This window comes from Lacerta agilis, chromosome 2, assembly GCF_009819535.1.
Source record: "Lacerta agilis isolate rLacAgi1 chromosome 2, rLacAgi1.pri, whole genome shotgun sequence".
Lineage (NCBI taxonomy): Eukaryota > Metazoa > Chordata > Lepidosauria > Squamata > Lacertidae > Lacerta > Lacerta agilis.
The window spans coordinates 76,663,428-76,685,892 of record NC_046313.1 but is presented as its reverse complement, the minus strand read 5'-3'; the positions used below and the strand labels follow the sequence as shown (position 1 = coordinate 76,685,892).

General features: G+C 42.9%; 1 protein-coding gene across 1 annotated transcript in view; it reads left to right on the top strand.

Annotated features, from left to right (window-relative positions):
• FAM120A (family with sequence similarity 120A) overlaps nt 1-9,530 on the top strand; it is a 53,590-nt gene extending 44,060 nt beyond the window's left edge. Inside the window, exons 15-18 of the mRNA XM_033140869.1 lie at nt 479-616; nt 2,138-2,279; nt 3,094-3,190; nt 7,633-9,530. Of these exons, the coding sequence (XP_032996760.1) occupies nt 479-616; nt 2,138-2,279; nt 3,094-3,190; nt 7,633-7,944 (689 nt within the window). The 3' untranslated portion in view covers nt 7,945-9,530. The remainder of the gene's footprint in view (nt 1-478; nt 617-2,137; nt 2,280-3,093; nt 3,191-7,632) is intronic.
• Nucleotides 9,531-22,465: the final 12,935 nt, after the last annotated feature.

The following is a 22,465-nucleotide window of genomic DNA, read 5'->3' as shown; positions in this document are numbered from 1 at the left end:
GGGTGGGTGGGGGATTTCTCAGCTGGTGCTCCCTGTATTTTGTGGACCACCAGATCCTTGAGTTTTACAGGATGCCAATGAGTTTTCTGGTCTACCAATGCAAACTTTAATGCAGTGGTGGTTTTTTGAGGCCCCCAGATAAAATAAAGGAAATTCAAAAGGAAGCAATGGTCCAAAATGGTGGATAGGGTCCATATCATCTGCCTGTTGAAGAATTCCTGTACAACAGGCGGTCAACTGTAAATTTAAAAATGGTTGACAAACTCTGTATGCTCACCAATTTCTGGTGACGCGATGGGACTTCCATGTTTGCTCTTGGGTGCTAAATCGGTATATTCTCAGATGTGCAGCCCTGTGCTTTTGGAGTGAAACTGTGGTCGCACCAGCAGAGGTCAAGAACCTGTTTTTCAGGGGAACTCCTGTATGTCCCCCTCCCCCTCACGGTTTCCCCCTGTCTCTTTCCCCCTGGGTCTCACAGGAGTCTATGGCTTTGGAGGCCCCTATGGGGAAACAGTCGCAACAGGCGCTTATCGAGCCTTCCGGATGGCTGCAGCAGGAGGACACTCCGGAGCCTTCTCTGGCAACGACGGCAACAGGACTAGCAAGTTTCAGGGCGGTAATTATACCAAACCCCTTTTCTTAACATCTTACCCCGGTCTGAGACTTTTCAACAGGGACCTCCTCGCTTTATCTCTCCATCCCTTCCCCCTGTAACCAAACGCAGCTGTCATTTTGCTGTACAACCTACCCCCTCGGATTGCTGTCACGTCGTTCACTAACGCCTATTACTCAGAACCCTGTGACATGCTACAGGTGTCACATTCTTGCCTCCAAAATTGAACGCACACCTGGTGGAATGCCTGTATCCTTTTAAAGGTTTGTTTCCAATTTTTGGACGAACCATTTTTCAAAGTCAACATGTGCTTCGACACTGGGGCTTTGTGCTTGTTTTGAAATCAGCTGCGGGATAAAGCAGGAAACATTGCTCAATGTTGCTGAAGTTTTATTTGTAAGTAGCTCATAGGTGTTCATGTTTCAGAAGCTGGACATGCACTTCTGAAGGGAACAGTGTTTCCCCCAATTTCCTCCTTTAAAAATAAAATAAGATAGTGGAACAGAAAGTCGCGCCCCCCCCCCCCCGCGTATTTTAATTACTTCCAACAGTTTCCTGCAAGCTGTCTAACATCAAAGTTTTAGCTAGTAACTGACACTTCTGGCTCTCTGAAGCCCAGTGAAGCAGCTGCTGTACTATTACAGTTGATTGTACAGTATACAGAAGAATGTACTTCCCTGCCTTCACGAGCGCTGTAGTAATTAGTATGTTAACACTGGGGCCTAATTTGTAACCACATTGCTTCTACCTGTTTAAACCCTTTCATTGCTATCAGCTTTATCAGTCATATCTAGCTAACATTTATCCCATAGATTATTGAAAATGATTTGGTTATGACTTGTGAACACTTGGAATTTGAGTTGAGATGTATTCTGGAACAGAGAGGTAATGAAGGTTCTCTCCCCACCCCCGAGCTTTTAAAAGATAAAACACATGTGGGGTGGTTAAAAGTGGGGATTTCTGGCATTCTCTTTGCATGCAGGTAACTCACATCTTACTGTTTATTTTGCTTACAAGATCACCGTTGTGCATGGTGTGCGGAAATAAACAAACAATTGGAGACTGGAATAAACCCACTCTTCCTTTATTTGTTCCCCGTCCCCACCTGCATACAGCTGCAATCGCAGGTTTACCCAGCTTTGGGAAGGTGCCACGAGAGCTCTGGGACCCAGTATCCAGTTGTGGTCTTGGTTACGCTGAGGCCATTGAACTTAACTGGATAAAATGGTCAATAATCTCAGTGGGATCTAATCTTGAACAGGGGTGTGTAGATTGTAAATGTAGTATGCTTCAGATTATGATGCTTGATAACATTACCCCCAGGAAGGACCATCCAATCCCATTTTAAATAAATTAAAAGAACCTTAATACAAAACTTAGAATCTTTCATACCTGAATTTGCCATGAAAACCCAGTCTTTGGAAGAAAAGCAGTATTTTCAGGGAAAGTTGGAAGTCCATGTATTGTACACAGTTCTCTGAATTGTAGCTGCAAATAGCAATCTCTCTTTTCATCTTTGTACAGGTGTCCAACCTATTCCTTCTCAGGGAGGGAAACTTGAAATAGCTGGCACTGTGGTTGGCCACTGGGCTGGAAGCAGACGTGGTCGTGGAGGGAGAGGGCCGTTTCCTCTGCAGGTGGTTTCTGTCGGAGGGCCCACAAGAGGGTAGGCAGAAATAAATCTTAAATTAATATTGGCTTGACTTTGGAATTTAGCAATGGCAAAAGAAGTGGCAGCTGGCTTTTATTAAAGTACAGAAAAAGGCAATTATTGTATCTTTTATTTCAGAAAGTTTGGGTGTAAAAAAAAAATGAATATGGGTCAGACATTCTGAAAAGATCAGGAATGATTTTACCTAATGGGAAGTTAGCTATAATTATATCAGCTATATATAACAGTTAATATCTTTCATGTTGACCATTGATCTGAACCAAATCTCGACATATAATTCATTCACTATTGTTGCCTGTTTTTACTCATATTTTGCTAAGGCAGCTGCTGCCTATAAAGTGATGATAATTTTAGAGGAAGAGGTTAAGCAGTTTATTTAAAAACAGCAATGAAGAACAAACATGGATCAGTACAGGCTAAACTAGTATGAGATTAGTAAATGTTAACTTCCGAGTATTAAGAACTACTAAAGAGATTATATTTGAAACTTGGCAGCAGGATTATTTGGGTGGGGGAATAGGTGCCGACTTCTATTCATACCAGTTTTCAATGTTTGGTTTGCTGGTACTTTACACAGCAACTGCAAGAATGTAAGTGGAAGAAACATTTGTTTGAACAACTTTCACATTATAAAAAATAAATATTTTGAGAACCTTCTTAATGATATAGAGAACCAGCCTTCTGATTGTGAGGAGCAAAAGACTGCTGTGGGTTTTTTTACAAATGGAAACTTTATTTTTTCTATTAAAAATACAGAAACATATCTAAAGTTTAAATGTGTTTTTAATTTGTTTCTCACTCAATGCAGACGCCCGAGAGGAGTTATTTCCACTCCAGTGATAAGAACGTTTGGCAGAGGAGGAAGATACTATGGGAGAGCTTATAAGAACCAGGGAACAATTCAGGTATTGAGAGAAATCATTTACAAAACTGAGGGTCAGAAAAGATTTTGGTAACATGAGTTTAGGTGACAATCATGTATACACCAATTTAACTATAGTCATGGGAGTGGGAGGATATACTGAATGAAATAACCATATGACCATAGAACTAAATTATATTGGCCTTTAATTTGACTTGCTTTTGCTGCCCTTTCCCCTATCTTGGGGGGTGGGGGAGTTTGTGAATTGCACTCGCCTCTTTCAGAGGTTAATTCTTAACATAGGGCACAATTTGCCCTAAGGAGCCCCTTCAGTGGAAGTCCTGTGCAAATAATTTCCATTTCCCCATCTCTTCTTTCCCTGAAATTGGCTCCCAGGGTGGAGAGCGGGGGTCGGGAGAACCCCCAGAACAGAGGGAGGGATGGTTCCCCCTGGCAAGCTGATGCTGAATCCCTCATTTATCTGCAACTCACACCTTTTGTTTTAGCTCAGTAATCAAAAGGGTAATAGGGTTTACTGCCAACATGGTCAGCTTACTTCATCATTTTCCCATTGCTTTTGTTGCACTCTGATTCCATTTGCTCAGCAGTTCTGGATGTTAAATTAAGTCTTGTAATATAATATACTGGCATTAAGCAGATGAGATTGTCAGGAGTGCATGATAAAACTAATTTTTCACATATGTATCTGTACTTAAAGGGTCACATATATACAGCAACTTAAGACAGAGAAGGGGAATAACAGAAAGGGCAGTGTAAGTGATGTCTGTGTGGATACGTACACTTACATAGACAACCTTACATTTGATCTGCAAAAGAACTGTGGATAAACGACATAATTGGGGGTGGGTTTTTTCACATTTTGATGTCAGGATTGGCATGTTTTTAAACTGTGATTCAAATACCTAAACTGTTATTCAGCTGTGGTGTGCCACCGTTCACATGTCATGGCAAGCCAAGTTACAACTCACGGGGACCATTCAAGTGTGCTGGCTCTTGGGAAGGAGATTGCAGCCACTTTGCTCCCCACCAGTCCTTTTAGATTAGCATGGCACAGTAGCTAAGACAAGATTCAATTTAGTATGCCATCCAAATCCAGGATTGTGGTTAAGGAGGACAGAGCTTAATCACAATTCCAGGTTTAATAATAATAATAATAATATTTATTATTTGTACCCCGCCCATCTGGCTGGATTTCCCCAGCCACTCTGGGCGGCTTCCAACAGAAACCAAATACAAAAACATTAAAAACTTCCCTAAAAAGGGCTGCCTTCAGGTTTTTTCTGAATGTCAGGTAGTTGTTTATTTCCCTGACCTGTGATGGGAGGGCGTTCCACAGGGCGGGCGCCACTACCGAGAAGGCCCTCTGCCTGGTTCCCTGTAGTTTTGCTTCTCGCAGTGAGGGAACCGACAGAAGGCCCTCGGCGCTGGATCTCAGTGTCCGGGCTGAATGATGGGGGTGGAGACGCTCCTTCAGGTATACAGGACCGAGGCCGTTTAGGGCTTTAAAGGTCAGCACCAACACTTTGAATTGTGCTCGGAAACGTACTGGGAGCCAATGCAGATCTCTCAGGACCGGTGTTATGTGGTCTCGGCGGCCACTCCCAGTCACCAGTCTAGCTGCCGCATTTTGGATTAATTGCAGTTTCCGGGTCACCTTCAAAGGCAGCCCCACATAGAGCGCATTGCAGTAGTCCAAGCGGGAGATAACCAGAGCATGCACCACTTTGGTGAGACAGTCCACGGGCAGGTAGGGTCTCAGCCTGCGTACCAGGTGGAGCTGGTAGACAGCTGCCCTGGATACAGAATTAACCTGCGCTTCCATGGACAGCTGTGAGTCCAAAATGACTCCCAGGCTGCGCACCTGGTCCTTCAGGGGCACAGTTACCCCATTCAGGACCAGGGAATCCTCCACACCTGCCCTCCTCCTGTCCCCCAAAAACAGTACTTCTGTCTTGTCAGGATTCAACCTCAATCTGTTAGCCGCCATCCATCCTCCAACCGCCTCCAGGCACTCACACAGGACCTTCACGGCCTTCACTGGTTCTGATTTGAAAGAGAGGTAGAGCTGGGTATCATCCGCATACTGATGAACACCCAGCCCAAACCCCCTGATGATCTCTCCCAGCGGCTTCATATAGATATTAAAAAGCATGGGGGAGAGGACAGAACCCTGAGGCACCCCACAAGTGAGAGCCCAGGGGTCTGAACACTCATCCCCCACCACCACTTTCTGAACACGGCCCAGGAGGAAGGAGCAGAACCACTGTATAACAGTGCCTCCAGCTCCCAACCCCTCTAGCCGGTCCAGAAGGATGTTATGGTCGATGGTGTCAAAGGCCGCTGAGAGATCCAGCAGAACTAGGAAACAGCTCTCACCTTTGTCCCTAGCCCGCCGGAGATCATCGACCAGCGCAACCAAGGCGGTTTCAGTCCCATGGTGAGGCCTGAATCCCGATTGGAAGGGATCCAAATGGTCCGCTTCTTCCAGGCGTGCCTGGAGTTGTTCAGCAACCACCCGCTCAATCACCTTGCCCAAGAATGGTAGATTTGAGACTGGGCGATAGTTGGCCATATTGGCCGGGTCTAAAGATGTTTTTTTAAGAAGCGGTTTAATGACCGCCTCTTTCAGCGGGGCTGGGAAGGCTCCCTCACAGAGGGAAGCATTCACCACCCCGCGCAGCCCATCGCCCAGCCCCTCCCGGCTAGCTTTTATAAGCCAGGATGGGCAAGGATCAAGGAGACAGGTGGTTGGTTTCACTCGTCCAAGCAGCCTGTCCACATCCTCGGAGGTAACAGACTGAAATTGATCCCACGCAACTGGACTAGACAGGACTCTGGCACTCTCCCGCCCTGGCCCTGCTCCCACGGTGGAGTCTATCTCTTTCCGAATCTGAGGTTTAGGCAGCCTACAAAGTCAAAACTTGCTTTAGCTGCTGGCTGCCCTGAGCACAAACTGCCAAGGAGGAGAGAATCATCTGCAGTCTTCTCCTTGGGAGCCAGCAGGCCATGATTTGGCCAGCTTTGGCTCTTGTCGCTTATTTCTTAAAATTAAATCTAACTTGCTGAACAGTTTCCAAGTGACTGGTCAGCACCCTCCTTAATCCAGAGTGGCTCTTCAGACCATGAAGAATAGGGCACCAGGTCCCAGGTGTGAGTTTTTGAGATTTTATTTCTAGGTCATAGTTGAAATTGCTGTGTCAATCCAATAAAGGAAAATAAATAATCTTGCATGGCATCTACAGTAATTTCCAAAGCAATAGCCATGTTCGTCTCTCGCAGCAAAAAGAACAAAGAGACTGACACATGTATGGTGGCCTTCAGTTTTGTGGACTCAAGACCATTTCACACATCTGAAGCATAAAAGCTTATGCCATAACAAATGTGCTAATCTTTAATAGCTAAGGCTATTTGTTTTACCGCAGTAAGAAGCCAGAGGAGCACTGGCACAGTTTGCACATACTGCTCAGCTCAGCCAAATGTGGTTTAGTGTGAATAAGAGAAAGTGTGTGTGTGTGTGTGTGTGTGTGTGTGTGTGTGTGTGTGTGTGATTGCAGCTGCTTTGCTCTTCCCCAGTCATTCCTTTGCTGCACGACAATAAACCATTTAGTGCAATGCAGGGTTGGGAGACTGGATCTGGCAAGTGAACCAGATCCTTACTTTGCCCCCACCCACCAGCCAACTTAAGGGCATGGAGTGCCCACCTGTCAGTAAGTCACCTGACATCAAAAGGATGTCACGTGACCTGCTTTCCTTTGCTTGCGCTGTTTGGATTCCAAACACATGGGCTTTGCCAATTTGTAGTCCCTTTTGCCTCATATATCTGACATCATTGAGGGCATGTGAGTGTGGGCCAACTGGCAAGGCCTGGCAGCTTAATTAGGTCCATAGCCCAGAGCCTCCCCACTAGCCTAGCTTGACAGTTAAACACCGGCTCTTAGCTTACCTCTTTTCAAATCTTGCGCTGTAAGCAGTTTGTCCTATACAGTAGAACCTCTACTTACAACCGTCTCTACTTGGGCCCGATCCAAGTTGCGACCGTGGCAAACCCGGAAGTAAATACCGAGTTTGCTGCGATTCGCAGAAGCAGCTTCTGCCGTTTGCACCTGCGCAGAAGCAGCTGCCGCCATCTGCACATGCGCAGATGCCAAATGCACCTGCGCACAACAGCGCTTCTACCAGTGACCTGGATCGACTTACGGACGGACCTCCGGAACTGATTACGTCTGTAAGTAGAGGTTCCACTGTAGTTAACAGCTTCTGGTTTGTCTGGGAGCATTTAACCATGAGGAGGGCAGGTTTGGACACCATGCTAAGGCATATCCTGGCTTAACTCAGCAGAGCAGCTGTGGAGGACTAAAGTAGCTGCTGTCTCTTCATGCTGAGCCAAGGACTCTGAAGGGCAATACTGCCCTACCTAAATTATGTACTTATAACCCATCTGTGTCCTCTTTTATTTTAAAATAGGGCAAACCTCCTTATGCTGCTTCAGCAGAAGAAGTGGCCAAAGAACTTAAGTCAAAATCAGAGGAATCCAAGTCCTCTGTTGTGTCTTCAGAAGGATCCCTGGCTGAAAATGGAGTAGTGAACGAGGAGAAACCAGCTTCCCAGATGAATGGGAGTACAGCAGACGTCAGGGCTTCCAACCAGTCTGAAAGTGCCTTGAGTAATGACTCTAAAACGTGCAATACAAATCCTCACTTAAATGCACTAAATGCAGACAGTGTTTGCCATAAAGATGATACTCTTGAGGCCACTGTCTTAAAAAAAGAAGAGTAAACTTATTTTTTATAGAGGGTGAAGGATGTTGGAAGGGTCAGGATTAGGAATATCTGGAAAGAAAGAGAGCCTACAGTTACGTACATTTTTTCCTTTCCGTAAGAGAAAAATGAGGACTTTGGAAATTTGGATCCCTCTTGGATGTCAGAGATTTAAAGAACACATTTTTAGTTTTAACCAGTTGTAGTCAAAATGCTACAATACAACAAAAATGAAAAGAGAATGAAGAGCATTTGACTCCCGCACTTAAAATGAAGTATACACAAAAGTTTAAACTGGTTATGACAAAAGCTCGTAGTTTTTGTTTCTTGAGATATATTAAAAAAACAACAAATTTTGGCAGTCTTTCAGTATATATAGCTTGAAATATAATTTTTAGTATTTGGCACCATATGTATGCCATTATATTTGATTTTGCATTACTGTGTCACAAAGCTTTCTTTAAGGCTTTGATTTCATGATTATGGGGGGGAAAGGCACAACCACAGTTCTTTCTTTTCTTAAATTTCATCACTGTTGATGTGGTTCTTTTTATGTTTAAAATGTGCAAACTTATCAAAATAAAAAAAAATTATAGAGTAATATTGGAGTTCTGCTGATTTTAAATATACATCATACATACTTTACAAGCAAGGTAAAATGGATTTAACTTTAAAATCATAGAAGATGCAAATGACCTTTTCAAAACAAACACAATGTGTTCTGATACTTTTTGTGACTAATACCATGCATCCGTGATCAATGAACTATGTGGTTTTGAATCAGACGTAGACCATTAGTACTACTATTTGAGCTAAACTTCTGCATGGTTCATAATTTTTAAAGTGTGTAGTTAATATTATGCATGTTATTGTCCTCTTTCTTCCATTCTTACAAGTACTGTGCCCATTTGCAAAACAAAAAAAGCTAATAATCAGTAATAGTCCTATAAAAGATGTTAACTATGTTTAGTCATTGACTGATCTTGCTCTAACCTTAAAATTTTGTGATTATTGACCTCTGTTGCATTTATTCTAAAACAAAAAAATTATCTAGCCGTTTTGAATATCAACGTTACCCTGGTGTACTCATTGCTGTATGCATTATTGTTCTCTGTTGCTGTTTTATGCCTTCATATTAGCAAATATGAAATTCTGTGGAAAAACAAAAAAAAGCTTTGATCTTCAAGAAATACCCCCCTTCTGTAGCAGGAAACAAATGGCTTGTTCTTGAGAACTTTCCCATCAAGAATTTAGTATAAGCAAATATACCTGTATCATTTTGATGTTTTTGTTAGTGTTTCCAAACTTAATGTACTTCAAAATCAGAATCATTTCTTTATATTTGTTTTCATATAATTCTCCTGATGCTCTTCATCACACATTAGTGATCAGAAATGAGGTGTAATTCCCCTTTCCCTGCCCGCAAGAGCTAAGTAGGTATCTTAATGTAAGTTGAAGGGAGTTCTGCCCCAACTCATGGATTGTGCAAGAATGAACTACTGTTGGGTTTGATTGGTTGTAGATGGATTGTGGTGTGGTGTATTTGAAGGCTATTGAATGCAACTTACAATGCTTAATAAAAATCTTTATTCTTTTAGTATAAAATTGCTGTACGGCGTCTTGATTTGTATGCTCTTGTGATCCTAAGCCCCTATAAAATTTTCTTCTCAAGCATGTTTTCAGTGCTTCTTGTTGACCCCAGAAATGTAAAGTTAATCAAATTACAATAGCACAGTGCTATTAATTTATTACAGATATTTATAAATAGCTTTGCAGTCAAAATATATCAAATCATCCAACAATAAGATAAAATGAGAGGTAAAATGCAGACTAAATTTAATAAAACCATTTCTACGATTAATTTTTCAATTGAAAATTCAATCGGTTAAATTAAATGACTAGGTCATTTTAAGGAATGCCCAAAATGTCTTCAGTAGTTGCCTAAGCTTCAAGATGCTATGTATAAAGGTAAAGGGACCCCTGACTGTTAGGTCCAGTCGTGAGCAACTCTGGGGTTGCGGCGCTCATTCTTGCTTTACTGGCCGAGGGAGCCGGCGTACAGCTTCCGGGTCATGTGGCCAGCATAACTAAGTCGCTTCTGGCGAACCAGAGCAGCGCACAGAAATGCCGTTTACCTTCCCGCCCGAGCAGTATCTATTTATCTACTTGCACTTTGGTGTGCTTTCGAACTGCTAGGTTGGCAGGAGCAGGGACCAAGCAACAGGAGCTCACCCTGTCACAGGGATTCGAACCACTGACCTTCTGATTGGTAAGCTCTAGGCTCTGGTTTAGACCACAGCACCACCTGCACCCTATGCTATGTATGCACCTGCCTAATTTCACTTGGTAACTGATTCCAGAGGTCTGGAATTGTAGCACTAAAAGCCCTGGTTTATAGTACAAATGTAAGTGCAACTCTGAGGCATGCAGTGCTTTCAGCAGTGCCCAGGTGCTGGACAAAAGGTAGCCCCTTTTGGTAACCCTTAGTTGAGGGTCTTCCTCCCACCCCCAAACGATGCCCTTGCTATTAGCAGCTATTGATTCAGGAAACAACCTGATGACCGCAGGATACAATTTCTACTGTATGTTATGGAGCTGGGGTGGGAATTCACTACAGGGTGCCATTTGAATCCGCGGCCATGCGTTTTGAGCTATGCCATCTCCCTGTTTGATCCAGCAGGAAATCTAAGTGCATGTTTACGGGAACAACAGAAATTAGCCACCAAAGGAGCTTGATTTGCATAATTCCTTGCTCATTTCTGATTGCCACAATTGCTACCACTTTCCAAACTTGGCTTTAAGGAAGGGTGTGATAATCTGCAAATACTATGTCTTGGTGAGACTGCCGCATGAATGTGCTGGCTTCACATGGAAGGAAGCTTGTCTTTTTTGTTGGGGGGGGGTGGCTCATGTGCAGAGAGGTTGGGGCAGGAAAAACCGTCCAGTTATTCATAAACAGCTGCTTATTTCCAATGTGAAGGTGCTAGCCTTGGGGATGCCAGCAGTTGCATGTTAACTAATCCAAGTGCTGGCTGGTGGTGGAGTCTCTTCATCATTGCCGAGAGGAGGCAGCTGTTTCTTTATCTGGGTAAATAATTGATAATAGTGTGGAATTAGGCTGCCTTTGTATATTTTCATCCATTCCTCTTATGTTCTCCTAGACTATTGAGGAGAAATACAAAATTACCAGATCAGAGTGAATTGGAATCAGTACAGTGCATTTCTATTTTCTGGGCATGGAAAACAGGTTTCTAGTCCTTGTGATCAGGAATATTTGTTTATTAGATAAATAAGGTGGAGGTGGGAAAGCATTGCTAAAGATGCTGGAGCAACCTGTACCCACTGCCTCTTCACAGTTTGCGATTCCTACTTCCTCATTGTCTTCCTCTGCTCTGCTACTCCTGCCCTTCTCTGCTGCCCCTCAAATTGTAAAAGAAGCCTAGTAGTTTGCATGCATGATTTGCCCCAAAAGAAAATATGCATTAGATGGTGAGCACATGCAAAGACGTTTAATCCACAGTATCGGCAGCAAAAATAAAATTTTATCCAAATTGGGTAGGTAGGTTAATTGCAGTACTAGCATGTGCTCCTGTGCAATTGGACCGACAATTCTGATTTTCGTCAGCATGAATGATGTTTAAACAAAGTGCATTGTTATATTTTACAAGCATAGTCGGCACAATGTTCTGAAGAAAACGTGGTGTTTTGTATGAATTGATACAGTAATTTGGAGCATTGCAAGAAATATGGTTATGCGGTCAGGTGCATGGGGCCGGTGACGGATGCCATCTCATTACGTTTGTTGTAGCTCTACATGCTCCCTCTACTATGTCCTTGTAGTGCTCAGCAACTGCTATTCGAAAAGCAAGTCATTCCATCCCCTCTCTACCTGTGCTTTTAATAACACAGTTAAATCTGACTATAGGAGGGATTTCCAGAAGGGAGCTTTGCATCTGAATTCTGGGGATTTTTACTACTATTTCTGGTTGGGCTTGGGGGTAGAGAAAGCAAGATGGCTGTATTGGCTAATGGCTCCATTGTGAATCTGGGGAAGGCGCACACCTCAAACCCAGGAATGGCACTTTCTGAAAGAGTGCTCAGCCTATATAATGATCATATAAATAAATGGGCCTGGAAGTGCAGTGCATCTGATCTGTAAGCTATTAATGCTATTGAAGCTGAAAGATGTGCTCTGGTAGTGGCCGTCTAGCAGGGCTGGGAGATCAGCTCTTCCATACCAAACTGCAGCCACCTACAAAATCAAAAAAAGGAAAAAACATAGGCTTTGCTATTGCTGACCTGCGTGATCCTTCGAGAGATCTTTCTTCATAAAGTCAATGCCAGGTACAGAGAAGGAGCTATAAACATAATAGATGGGAGGCTTTTAAGCTCCATAGTTGGGAAAGTCCCTCTTGTAAGATTGGCCCGAAATCCATTTGTAAGATTGGCTTAACAAATCAACTTCTACTTGCCTGGGAGACCTGATGTGCTGGGCTATGCAGCCATTCCACAAAGGAACAAACTTTCTCTCGGACACTGATTTCGGCATTCCAAAATCCTACCTTGAATAGGTAGCCTTTCACGGGTTTGGGGTTTGAAAACGGGATACCTGGCCAAACCTCAAATGACCTAATGGAGGGAATGAACCAAGGTCCTGCCCCACGTAAGTTTTCCTAGGACAAGAGCAGCATATGTCCATACATGAAAGCAAAACTCAGTTTTATGTGGTGGGGTCCTGGTTGTTCTGCTGTATTTGAACCCCAGTTCACCTTGCCTGAACAGTAACAAGCAAAGCAGAGTTCCTAGCACAGCAGAGTAAGATAGTACCACAACGTCTGGGCAGAGTGGGGTAGCAGCACAGGCTTCCACAGGACCTAGAATCACAGAGTTGGAAGAGACCACAAGGGCCATCCAGTCCAACCCCCTGCCAAGCAGGAAACACCATCAAAGCATTCCTGACACATGGCTGTCAAGCCTCCGCTTAAAGATCTCCAAAGCAGGAGACTCCACCACACTCCTTGGCAGCAAATTCCACTGCCGAACAGCTCTTACTGTCAGGAAGTTCTTCCTAATGTTTAGGTGGAATCTTCTTTCTTGTAGTCTGAATCCATTGCTCCGTGTCCGCTTCTCTGGAGCAGCAGAAAACAGCCTTTCTCCCTCCTCTATATGACATCCTTTTATATATTTGAACATGGCTATCATATCACCCCTTAACCTTCTCCAGGCTAAACATACCCTGCTCCCTAAGCCGTTCCTCATAAGGCATCGTTTCCAGGCCTTTGACCATTTTGGTTGCCCTCTTCTGGACACGTTCCAGCTTGTCAGTATCCTTCTTGAACTGTGGTGCCCAGAACTGGACACAGTATTCCAGGTGAGGTCTGACCAGAGCGGAATACAGTGGTACTATTACTTCCCTTGATCTAGATGCTATACTCCTATTGATGCAGCCCAGAATTGCATTGGCTTTCCCCAACCCCCACCCCCAGTCCTTTTATAAAGGACTGGAGGAATGATTTAGGAAATAGCCCTGCTGGAAACACAAATAAATTCACACATCTTCTGCGTAAGCACAGGCATACTTCTATGCGACATTTATTTAAGATCCTGCAGCATGTTTCTGCCCTGAATTTGTCTGTGCCAGTTAGCTTGCAGTCACGTTTTCCATCTGGGAAAATTGATTTGTGTCTCCATGTTCTTGATTTTACATCTGAATAAGTGGCTTTCATTCGATGGCGACGCATTTGCCTCTTCTTCAGTTTCTTCAAGGATGTTCTTTGCATGTCATGGACAAGGGTGATTCGGAAAAGAAGGAAGGTTTATCCTAGCAACATCCGGTGCTGTTCGTTTGGGGTTTCGTTGATGCTGTCAAATCTGTGAAGGAATGCATGCCAGAATACTGCCATAAAATACATTTAAAAGGTTTCCTCCTTTTTAAAAAATCCAAAGGTTTGCCACTGACATAACCACCATTTTCTCTTTGGACTCTCTGACATAACAGACCAGAGTTTGGGTGCCATCTTCTCCGCAGGACCAACTAGTCTGACAGGTTTTTCAAGGTAATGTTTGGCATATTATTCCTACTTCACTCCCAAAGGCACACTCTACCTTTGTCTCCTGAGACAGACGGATGCCAACCAATTCCTCTTTTTGTGTGGAAACAAAATAAAATAAAAAATTCCTTCCAGTAGCACCTTAGAGACCAACTAAGTTTGTTCTTGGTATGAGCTTTCGTGTGCATGTACACTTCTTCAGATACACAGATATAGCTTTTTGTGTGGGTTTGTGTACCAGAGATCAATATTGTTGTTGATGGTAGCATTCAATTAGAATTGTAGGACAGTTCAAATTGGACATTATCTGCAGGGAGAAGAGATGGAACAAGTTCAAATTGGTCTCTCTTCTCTGCTGGTAGTGGTCAATTAGAATTGTTTCCCCTCTTTTCTCATTGCCTGTTTTCTGAGTCTGCTGGCCGGTCAGAATCTGGTGGGGCAGAGCAGAGAGCCTGGAGGACACTGGCAGAAGCTTGCATGTAAAGGGGCTGTTCACAGTTCAAAAAATGGCATTGGTGGTGCCTTATCCTGCTGGCCAAACCTTCCTGGCAGTGAATTTAATTTTGAAGATCTTGGGCTTTAGGGACCTATGGGGGTTCTGAAAGGCTGAAGGAGCACTGGTGGGTAATAAGCAGTCTAGTGGTCTTTAGGTGTATTCCTTTTGTTGTGAAGCACGCAATTAACGTTTCTCTCTTACCTCCTTGCTCTCTCTCTCACACACAACTGCTTCTACATTCCCGATATTTCACAATAAATAAAAAGGTTTTGTCACCCTGCTTTAAAAAAAAAACAACCCAAACCACTCAAAACTGAGCATGTGTAGTTTCCATTTTAAATTCACTTAAATCACAGTAACCATTATGAATGCAGGAATAAACTGAGTTTACATCTGCTGCTCTGAAGCTAACCACATTTACCAGGAAATGAATATAATTTTGTAGCAGAAAACAATATATAAATATAATAATAGTAATAAAATGAACATGCCCATCTGGCCGCCCCTTGACTATAAGAGGTTTTTAAAACTAAGGAAAGAGAATGGATGCTGATGCCACATTGGTTTGCTGCTGGTCTCATCATGTCTTGGTAGTCCTTTGCAGAGAGCTTAGGGCTATGAGGTTCTGGAGCCCAGCCCAGAAGGCCCTGCCCAGCTGATGAGAGCGGCAGCAGGCAGAGGTGGTTGCTTCTAACAGATGACAACAATGCAGCTGTTCCAATGCTGATGCGGCTGTTCTGTGAGTGAGATCCCTCCATGGGTGAGCCATGAGCAATTTCCCTCAGTGCCCTGCCAAAACAGGCCCAAACCCAGCTTTTTTGTTCCGTATATATGGTACTCTTGGCTGGCCCAAGTTCAGAATTCCTTCTTAGGCACGAGAGCTTTTTCAGAGGTCTTTAAGCAGCGGCTTGACAGCCATCTGTCAGGAATGCTTTGATGGTGTTTCCTGCTTGGCAGGGGGTTGGACTGGATGGCCCTTGTGGTCTCTTCCAACTCTGTGATTCTATGAATTACTACTCCCCACTCTTCCCCCAAACTCCTGGGATCAGCAGGAGAGAAAATGATGGCAGGCAGCCTGACTAGCCCAACAACACTCCCTATTTTTGCCACAACTAATTCCGAGTTCGAAAGAAGCATTTCACCTTCCCTTTATAGTCCCAGCTTTGGCTGCTATGATGTGAGAGGAGGAGCATTTCCTTAGCAAAGTGGCTCTCTCTAAAGCCCAGCTTTCCTCTTTTGTATTCTTCTTCTGCAAGAATACAAGGACTTGGCCGTGTGACACTTAATATTGTGATAAAGAAGCACAGGCCTGCAAGCAGAGGCAGGACGACTTTCTCATTTCTCAGTAACTTATAAATACGCTTTAAATCTGGTGCCTTCCATTGTAACAAGCCTCAGAGGGGTAGATGTGTTCGTCACTTGCAGCAAAAGCAACAAAATTACCGGTAAGCAGATTTAGAAAGGCATAAGCCAGTGGTGGGGAACCTGAGCCCCAGGGCCAAATATGGCCATCCAGGCTACTCAAGGTAGGCCTCCACCCCAGGCCACACACCCTTACTGTTCTGTTCTGTTCTGTACTGCTCTCCTCAAGTCCTTTGCCTGGCTTGAACTGTGATAATGCCTTTTCCTTGTCTGGATGAAGGATGTGGCGGTGTGTGTGTTGAGTGTGTCGACTTTTGCCTGGCCAAAATGTAGCCAACTATACAAAAGTAGGCACCACATCCAATGCTTCACCCCCTTTTTTGCCTCTGGCCTCTCCAACTGTTGGCATGTAGCTTCTGGAAAGTTTCCCTCAGGCTGGGAAAGGTTCCTCTGACCCAACATAAGCTTTTCTGGGCTTTTAGATACACAGCGGTGAAGCGGTTTTGTTGTTCCTCCTTTTAAAACTATAATGAACATGGCTCTCAGGCAGGTGAGCAGCTTGACACATCACCCTGTTTCAAATTATTATTGAGAGCTTTTTATGATATGAAGGGTATGCGGCTTTTTTATGTGTACACCTTTTATAATGGGAAAAGTCACAATGGCACACCATTTATAAAATAACCCCTGCTCATCTCTGCTAGATGAGCACAAAACAAATCTCAGGAATCTCAGAATTATCTTCCCTTACTCATTGTTGTCCCCCAAACATATTGCATAGAGGAAACTGTTTTGTCTATATATTTTTTAAATAAAAAAAATTACAACATAGGAATCCTTGAATACATATACATGGAATCCCTGACTAAGGATAGCAGATTAAGCTTCTCCAGTACACTTCACCCTAATGTCTCCATGCAATTAATCTGCACATCCACCTAGATGCTGATGCTGCTAAGAGTGTTGGAGAACATTCACCAAGGCTGGACTTTCTGTCTAAATATTGCTCTTGGATGTGCAAAGTAGGAGAGAAGTATAATGCTCCCATTAACAGACAGCAATCAAGCTGCAGGGGGTCTCTTCACTGCTCTGAAATGTACTTTCCTCTTTTAGCTGCTCCTCCCTCTCTAATAGTAGTTAATTGTTTTGGACTGTGCTGCTAACCTTCCTGTAATGAAGTTTTCTTTCATTTTGTCAATCATTCATTCAAATGTACAATTGCCTCCTGTCTTATCTATGGGCTTTTAAATACAGATAACCAGGTAGCTGGTGGCAAGGTGGCAGAATTCAGGCGATGAATGAATTGGTTCTTGCTGGAATAAGGTGAAGTTTTGGGTTGAAGAAGTTCCAACATGTGAGTGAGAACAAATGGAACCATTTATCACTCCATATTTTTTTGGTTAACTGGCAAAAGTAACCAAACCTCATCATTATGTCTGTCCTACAGCCCAAGATATTGAACACTATCAAGCATGACTGATAAAAACCTATAGATATTTTGATTATAGCTTTACTTCCGTTGGATTCCTAGTGTCACGGAAGGCTTAAACCTGTACTACATGTGCCATTAGTAATTTAGCCCTCCTTTCCTTAAGTGTAGGGTTGCTGTTTTTATACAAAAAGCCAACACGGGCCCCTCATATGGGTCAGGACCCTGGTGTCAGGGTATGTGGTAGGAGTTTTAGCACTCTCTTCCCTGCTATGGGCGCAACACAAGATGCCTGCAATTTGCATTGCCAAAAGGTGTCCCATTTAAATGAATAGGAACACCTTCATCATCACCACCCTAAAGCAAGGGGGAGATGTCCTACCCCTGTTTTGTACACAGCTTGTGAGTTTTGTATCACAAGCACCAGAGGAGAGTATCGGCATTCTGCCATTGTTTGTCTCCAGCATTTGGATATAGTGCCTGCTGCTGGTTGATGAGCAGGCCTCACCTTCTCAGATGACATCTCACCTATGACAACTGTGCTCTGGAGAGACTTTTAGAAAGCAAAGTTCTTTTAGGTGTGACACAGTTGAGGTTTGCCTCTGGAGGTCCATTAAATGGATCTCGGCTCATTTTGTATCCTTCAGTTGCACATGTTTGAAAAGATTTAAGTTATCTATCCTCACCACCACCACCAGCCTTTGTAATGCATGCCTTCCATCGTTCTTGATGTAGCCTTTGTCCCCAAAGAGTGTTGTGTCTTTTTGTGCCTTACTCGTCTGATGCATCATGTCTTGATCTGCTCCGAAGGCTAAATCATGTTTAAATTAATGTGGCGATATCTAATTGCTCAAGGTGCGACAGCTGAAAAGGAAGTTCAAGAATGGAGGTGAAAGGACAGTTTAATGAAACATCAAGCGAGCGTACATTTGCCAGTCTGTCTTCTTCAACCCACCCACCCCCCTTTGGTGATGAAACACTCTGCTATTGGGGTCGATGGGATTCAATCCTCACTTTGCCGCTTTGCTGTTGTCCAGGGATAAAGGCCTCATTGTTTTATTTTCTAAAACCTCATGGGAAGAAACATTCTTGCCGGATTACTGTGGAGACGTCACTTTCTTTCTAAATTAATTGAACACTTAGAAGCAAAGCTACTGGCCTTATCAAAGGAAAGAAATGCAATTAAAACTGAAGACGTCTCAGGGGAGTGAACCATCCATGGCTCCCTATCTATTTAGTTATAGAGGTGTGTGCTCAACTATGTGGATCTAGAAATCATTGTTGTTGAAACTGATGAGCCCCACAAGCTGAAGGGATAGTTCATGGAGTTTTGACAAAGAGGTGTAAGTTCTAAGACTCTGGTAACAACAACAATTGAGTGGGAAGTAAGTGGCAGGGTGTGAGCCACAGGCAGAAGGCAAGACTTGGAGAGCTGAAGAAAAGTCTGATCATTTGGCAAGGTCACTAGTATGAAAGAAATGACAGGATGCACAATAATGCTGATTTAAGGGGGAGGGGGGAATCCACTGGGGCTGTGGGAGTTCAAGGAAAACAACCGCAATAGACTAGCTGCAATTCATTAAGTTAGGGAGCTTCTTTCATTACTTCTTTTTGTTTAAGAGGACAGCATCCTTCACTGAAGATACCTTTAAATATTCTCTGTGGAGAAATGAATACAGTTTCTGACTCTTTCTAATTCAGGCTGTCTTTCAGGGCATGGCCCTCACAAGGCAGCTTACAAACAAAATAAAATTCATTGGCTGAGCTCCTGATTTGAGTATGAAATCAACCATATCTAAACTTGGTAGCAACAGTGGCTCCATCCATTTGCCTGAGGTAAAAAAAAAATAATATCAACCCCATGAACTACATGTTAAGCAATTCAGGGGTGCCAATGTGAATAAAATATTGGGGGGGGCAGGTAAGCCCCACCCCACATAAGGGATCACAAGATGTGGCAGGCACATACCATTTGAATGACAAATGGGGAGAAGGGTAGTCCCGTCAAAAAAAAATTGTCAGGGAGACAAATTGGCCCCTAGGAGTTGGCTCCAAATGCTAAACATTCCTCACTTATGCTCTGACCAGGATGGGAATGGCTTCAGAAAACAGCCAGATTTGGTTTGGATTAGTTTGGAGCCTGTTCAGGTCTGAATGACCTGAATGTCCAGCATTTGGACAAACTATAGGATGGTCCTAAAAAAATTAATGCAGCTGTCAAAAGCCAGGATAAAAAGATACCTAGTCAGCAAATGTAAAACTATTCAACGAAAGGGCCAGACACACCTCTGTAGGACGTCAATACCATAGCTTAGGGGCTGCCATAGAGAATGATTAAATACAATAAAAGCCCATTAAAACTGCAGAACAAATAAGAGCTAAAACAGAAATTCAAAGAATTAAAACAGGAGGTTCAAGACAGGAGACGAGGAGGAATGAGGGGAAACCAGGGACTTCAAGAGCTGGCTTAATGCCAATACCAGTGGGACTTCTCATATTTGAGTAGGTTGCTGGGAAAAAAGTCAAATTCCATGTTGGAGATCATTAGGAAAATAATATTTCTTTTTAAGGCCAAATATCATAATGCCTTCATCAAATCTATAGTACACTTGAAATACTGTGCATAGTTCTGGTCAATGCCCCTCAGGAAAGGTACTGAAGAGATGGGAAATGTGCAGAAAAAGGCAGTAGCACAGTTACCTCTATGAGCAAAAGTTTATAATATTTAGGGCTTTTTAGCTGAGAAATAAAGGGAGTATAAAATTATGCCTAGTGTAGAGAAAGTGGTTAGGGAGAACTGTCTGTCTCTCACACATAACACTAGAAACTAAGGTCACTGAAGCAAAATGGTAGCGGATTTGGGATGGACAAGATGATGCACAGCTCATAGTTAAACTATGGAATTCACTACCACAGATGCTGTGATGACCACCAACCTGAACAACTTTAAAAACAGTTAGACAAATTCATGGAGGATTAAGGCTATATTACCTCCAGTCTTCACGTGCCTCTGAATACCAGTTGTTGGAGATCATGGGGAGGTGATTCATGTCCTTCCAGTGGGCTTTGCAGAGGCATCTGGTTGGCCGCTGGGAGAACCTGTGGGACTAAGATGGGCCTTTGGTCTGACCCAGCAAGCCTCTTTTCCTTTTCTTTGTGTTCTTTACTGTGAGTTAGAGATAGTTCATTTGCTTGAGGAACTGAAGAGGACTGCCTAGCATTACCTGAAGCAGGAAGTACAGAAAGCAATGTCAAAGAGTTGCAATAAATTAGTCTGCAAGGTGTCATAGGTCTCTTCATCTTTATAGCTGCCACTTAGCAGCGGTTCCCAAAGGGCTTATTTATGAAAGAGAGAGAAAACATTTCTTTTATACACACAATTCTTCTCTTAGTCTATTTAGCTGTCGGCATGTGCACCATAATTAAGAACAAGGTAAAATGGTCTGGGTGATTTTATCACATAAAAAGAAGTTGCATATAAAACCAGCTGTAACAATAAGTGAACCAGAGCAGCCTGCCTTTTGTAAGTACAGTTCGTGTAATTGCAAGTGATTGTTAGAGAGTATGAGTGTCATTCCCAGACACAGCCAATTAATGGAGTCTATGCTTTCCTTTGTGAAACTCTTCTTGGAATCACAGTGTGAAAACCATACTTCTCAAAGGGCCGATGACAAACTGGTGATGCCCGCTTATTAATGCCGGCTGAGCGATAACATTAACATTTCGGAATCATTTGTTCCTTTATACTGGGAGTGTTTGTATTTACCACAGTAGCATGCCTTAAGCTAATGTTGCTTCCAGAAATCACATGGAGAGATATTATGACAAAAGATTGCATCCATCATTGTGAAAAAATGGCCCTAGCAAACTTCGAATTCTTCATGTGTTGTGTTAAATTTTCACCTCACGTATTGGCATTGTGAGGTGATTCTTACTTGAATATTATCCACTGAATCATTACCAGTGAATAGACGACTTCAGATTGATTATAGTCTATTTACAGAGGAACATAGGAAGCTGCCTTATATTGTTAGGCCATTGGTCCATCTAGCTCAGTATTGTCTATGCTGATAGGCAGCGGCTCTGCAGGATTTCAAGCAGAGCTTTCTCACAGCCCTACCTGTAGATCAGTGCTTTCCAAACTTTTTGTGTTGGTTGGTGACACACTTTTTAGGCACACATCATTTAGCGACACAGTACTTCAGTTTTACTAGCAAACCGGAGGTTAAACTAACCCCTTTCCAGCCCCGGGAGGAATGGGGGGGGGGGCGCGTTTGCATGACACATTTACACACTCCAGCCAACACACGTGTTGCGACACACAGTTTGAAAAGCTCTGCGGTAGATGCTGGGGATTAAATATGGGACTTTCTGTATGCAGAGCAGCTGGGCTGTAAATTTTCTGCTTAATTTACTTCTAGCAGTTAGGCAAGCTTTCTGACTCAAATTCTGAACGAGAATGGTATAACTAATCATTAATGCCACCTGTGGTGGGTAGCTTCATTAAAATATTGGGTCATTGTGCCATAGCTGTGGAAAAGGCAAAATTCATATTGGGGATCGTTAGGAAAGGGTTTGAAAATAAAATGCCAATATCACAATGTTATATAAATCTATGCTGTGACATACACTTGGAATACCATGTACCATTCTGGTCTCCACACCTCAGAAAGGTTGTTGCCGAGCTTGGAAAGGGGCAGAAAGGGGTGGGGGTGAGGAAACTACCATTACTTAGGAAGCAGTTTTTTAAATTTTTAATATAAATGGTTCTTTAAAATGCATACTGCAAACACATTCCTAAGAGAGGCCTTCCTCCCTGTATGGGAGACAAGTAAGACTGGTTCTACTAAGATGATGCCTTCTTTGGCAAATGCCTGCTGAATGTAAAGATGAAATTTGTACACTGCTCTGGAATCTTGTGGAAAAGGGTGATTGAAAATATTTTATTTTATTTAAAATATTTATTAATCACAAACTAAAGCATGTTTTCTTATTTATAATGATTATTTTTCTCATATGCAATTTTGTACAAATTTAATCAGTTAATTGATAATATGAATAACTTAAGATTTATTTAACAGGGTGACAGCCCTAAATGAAACTTACTAAAGGCTTCTCTAGATAAATAAAGGTTGTTATTTTTAAAATTACGTCATCAAACAAATTATGCATGAAACATCTGATGTCAAACTAGCTTATACCC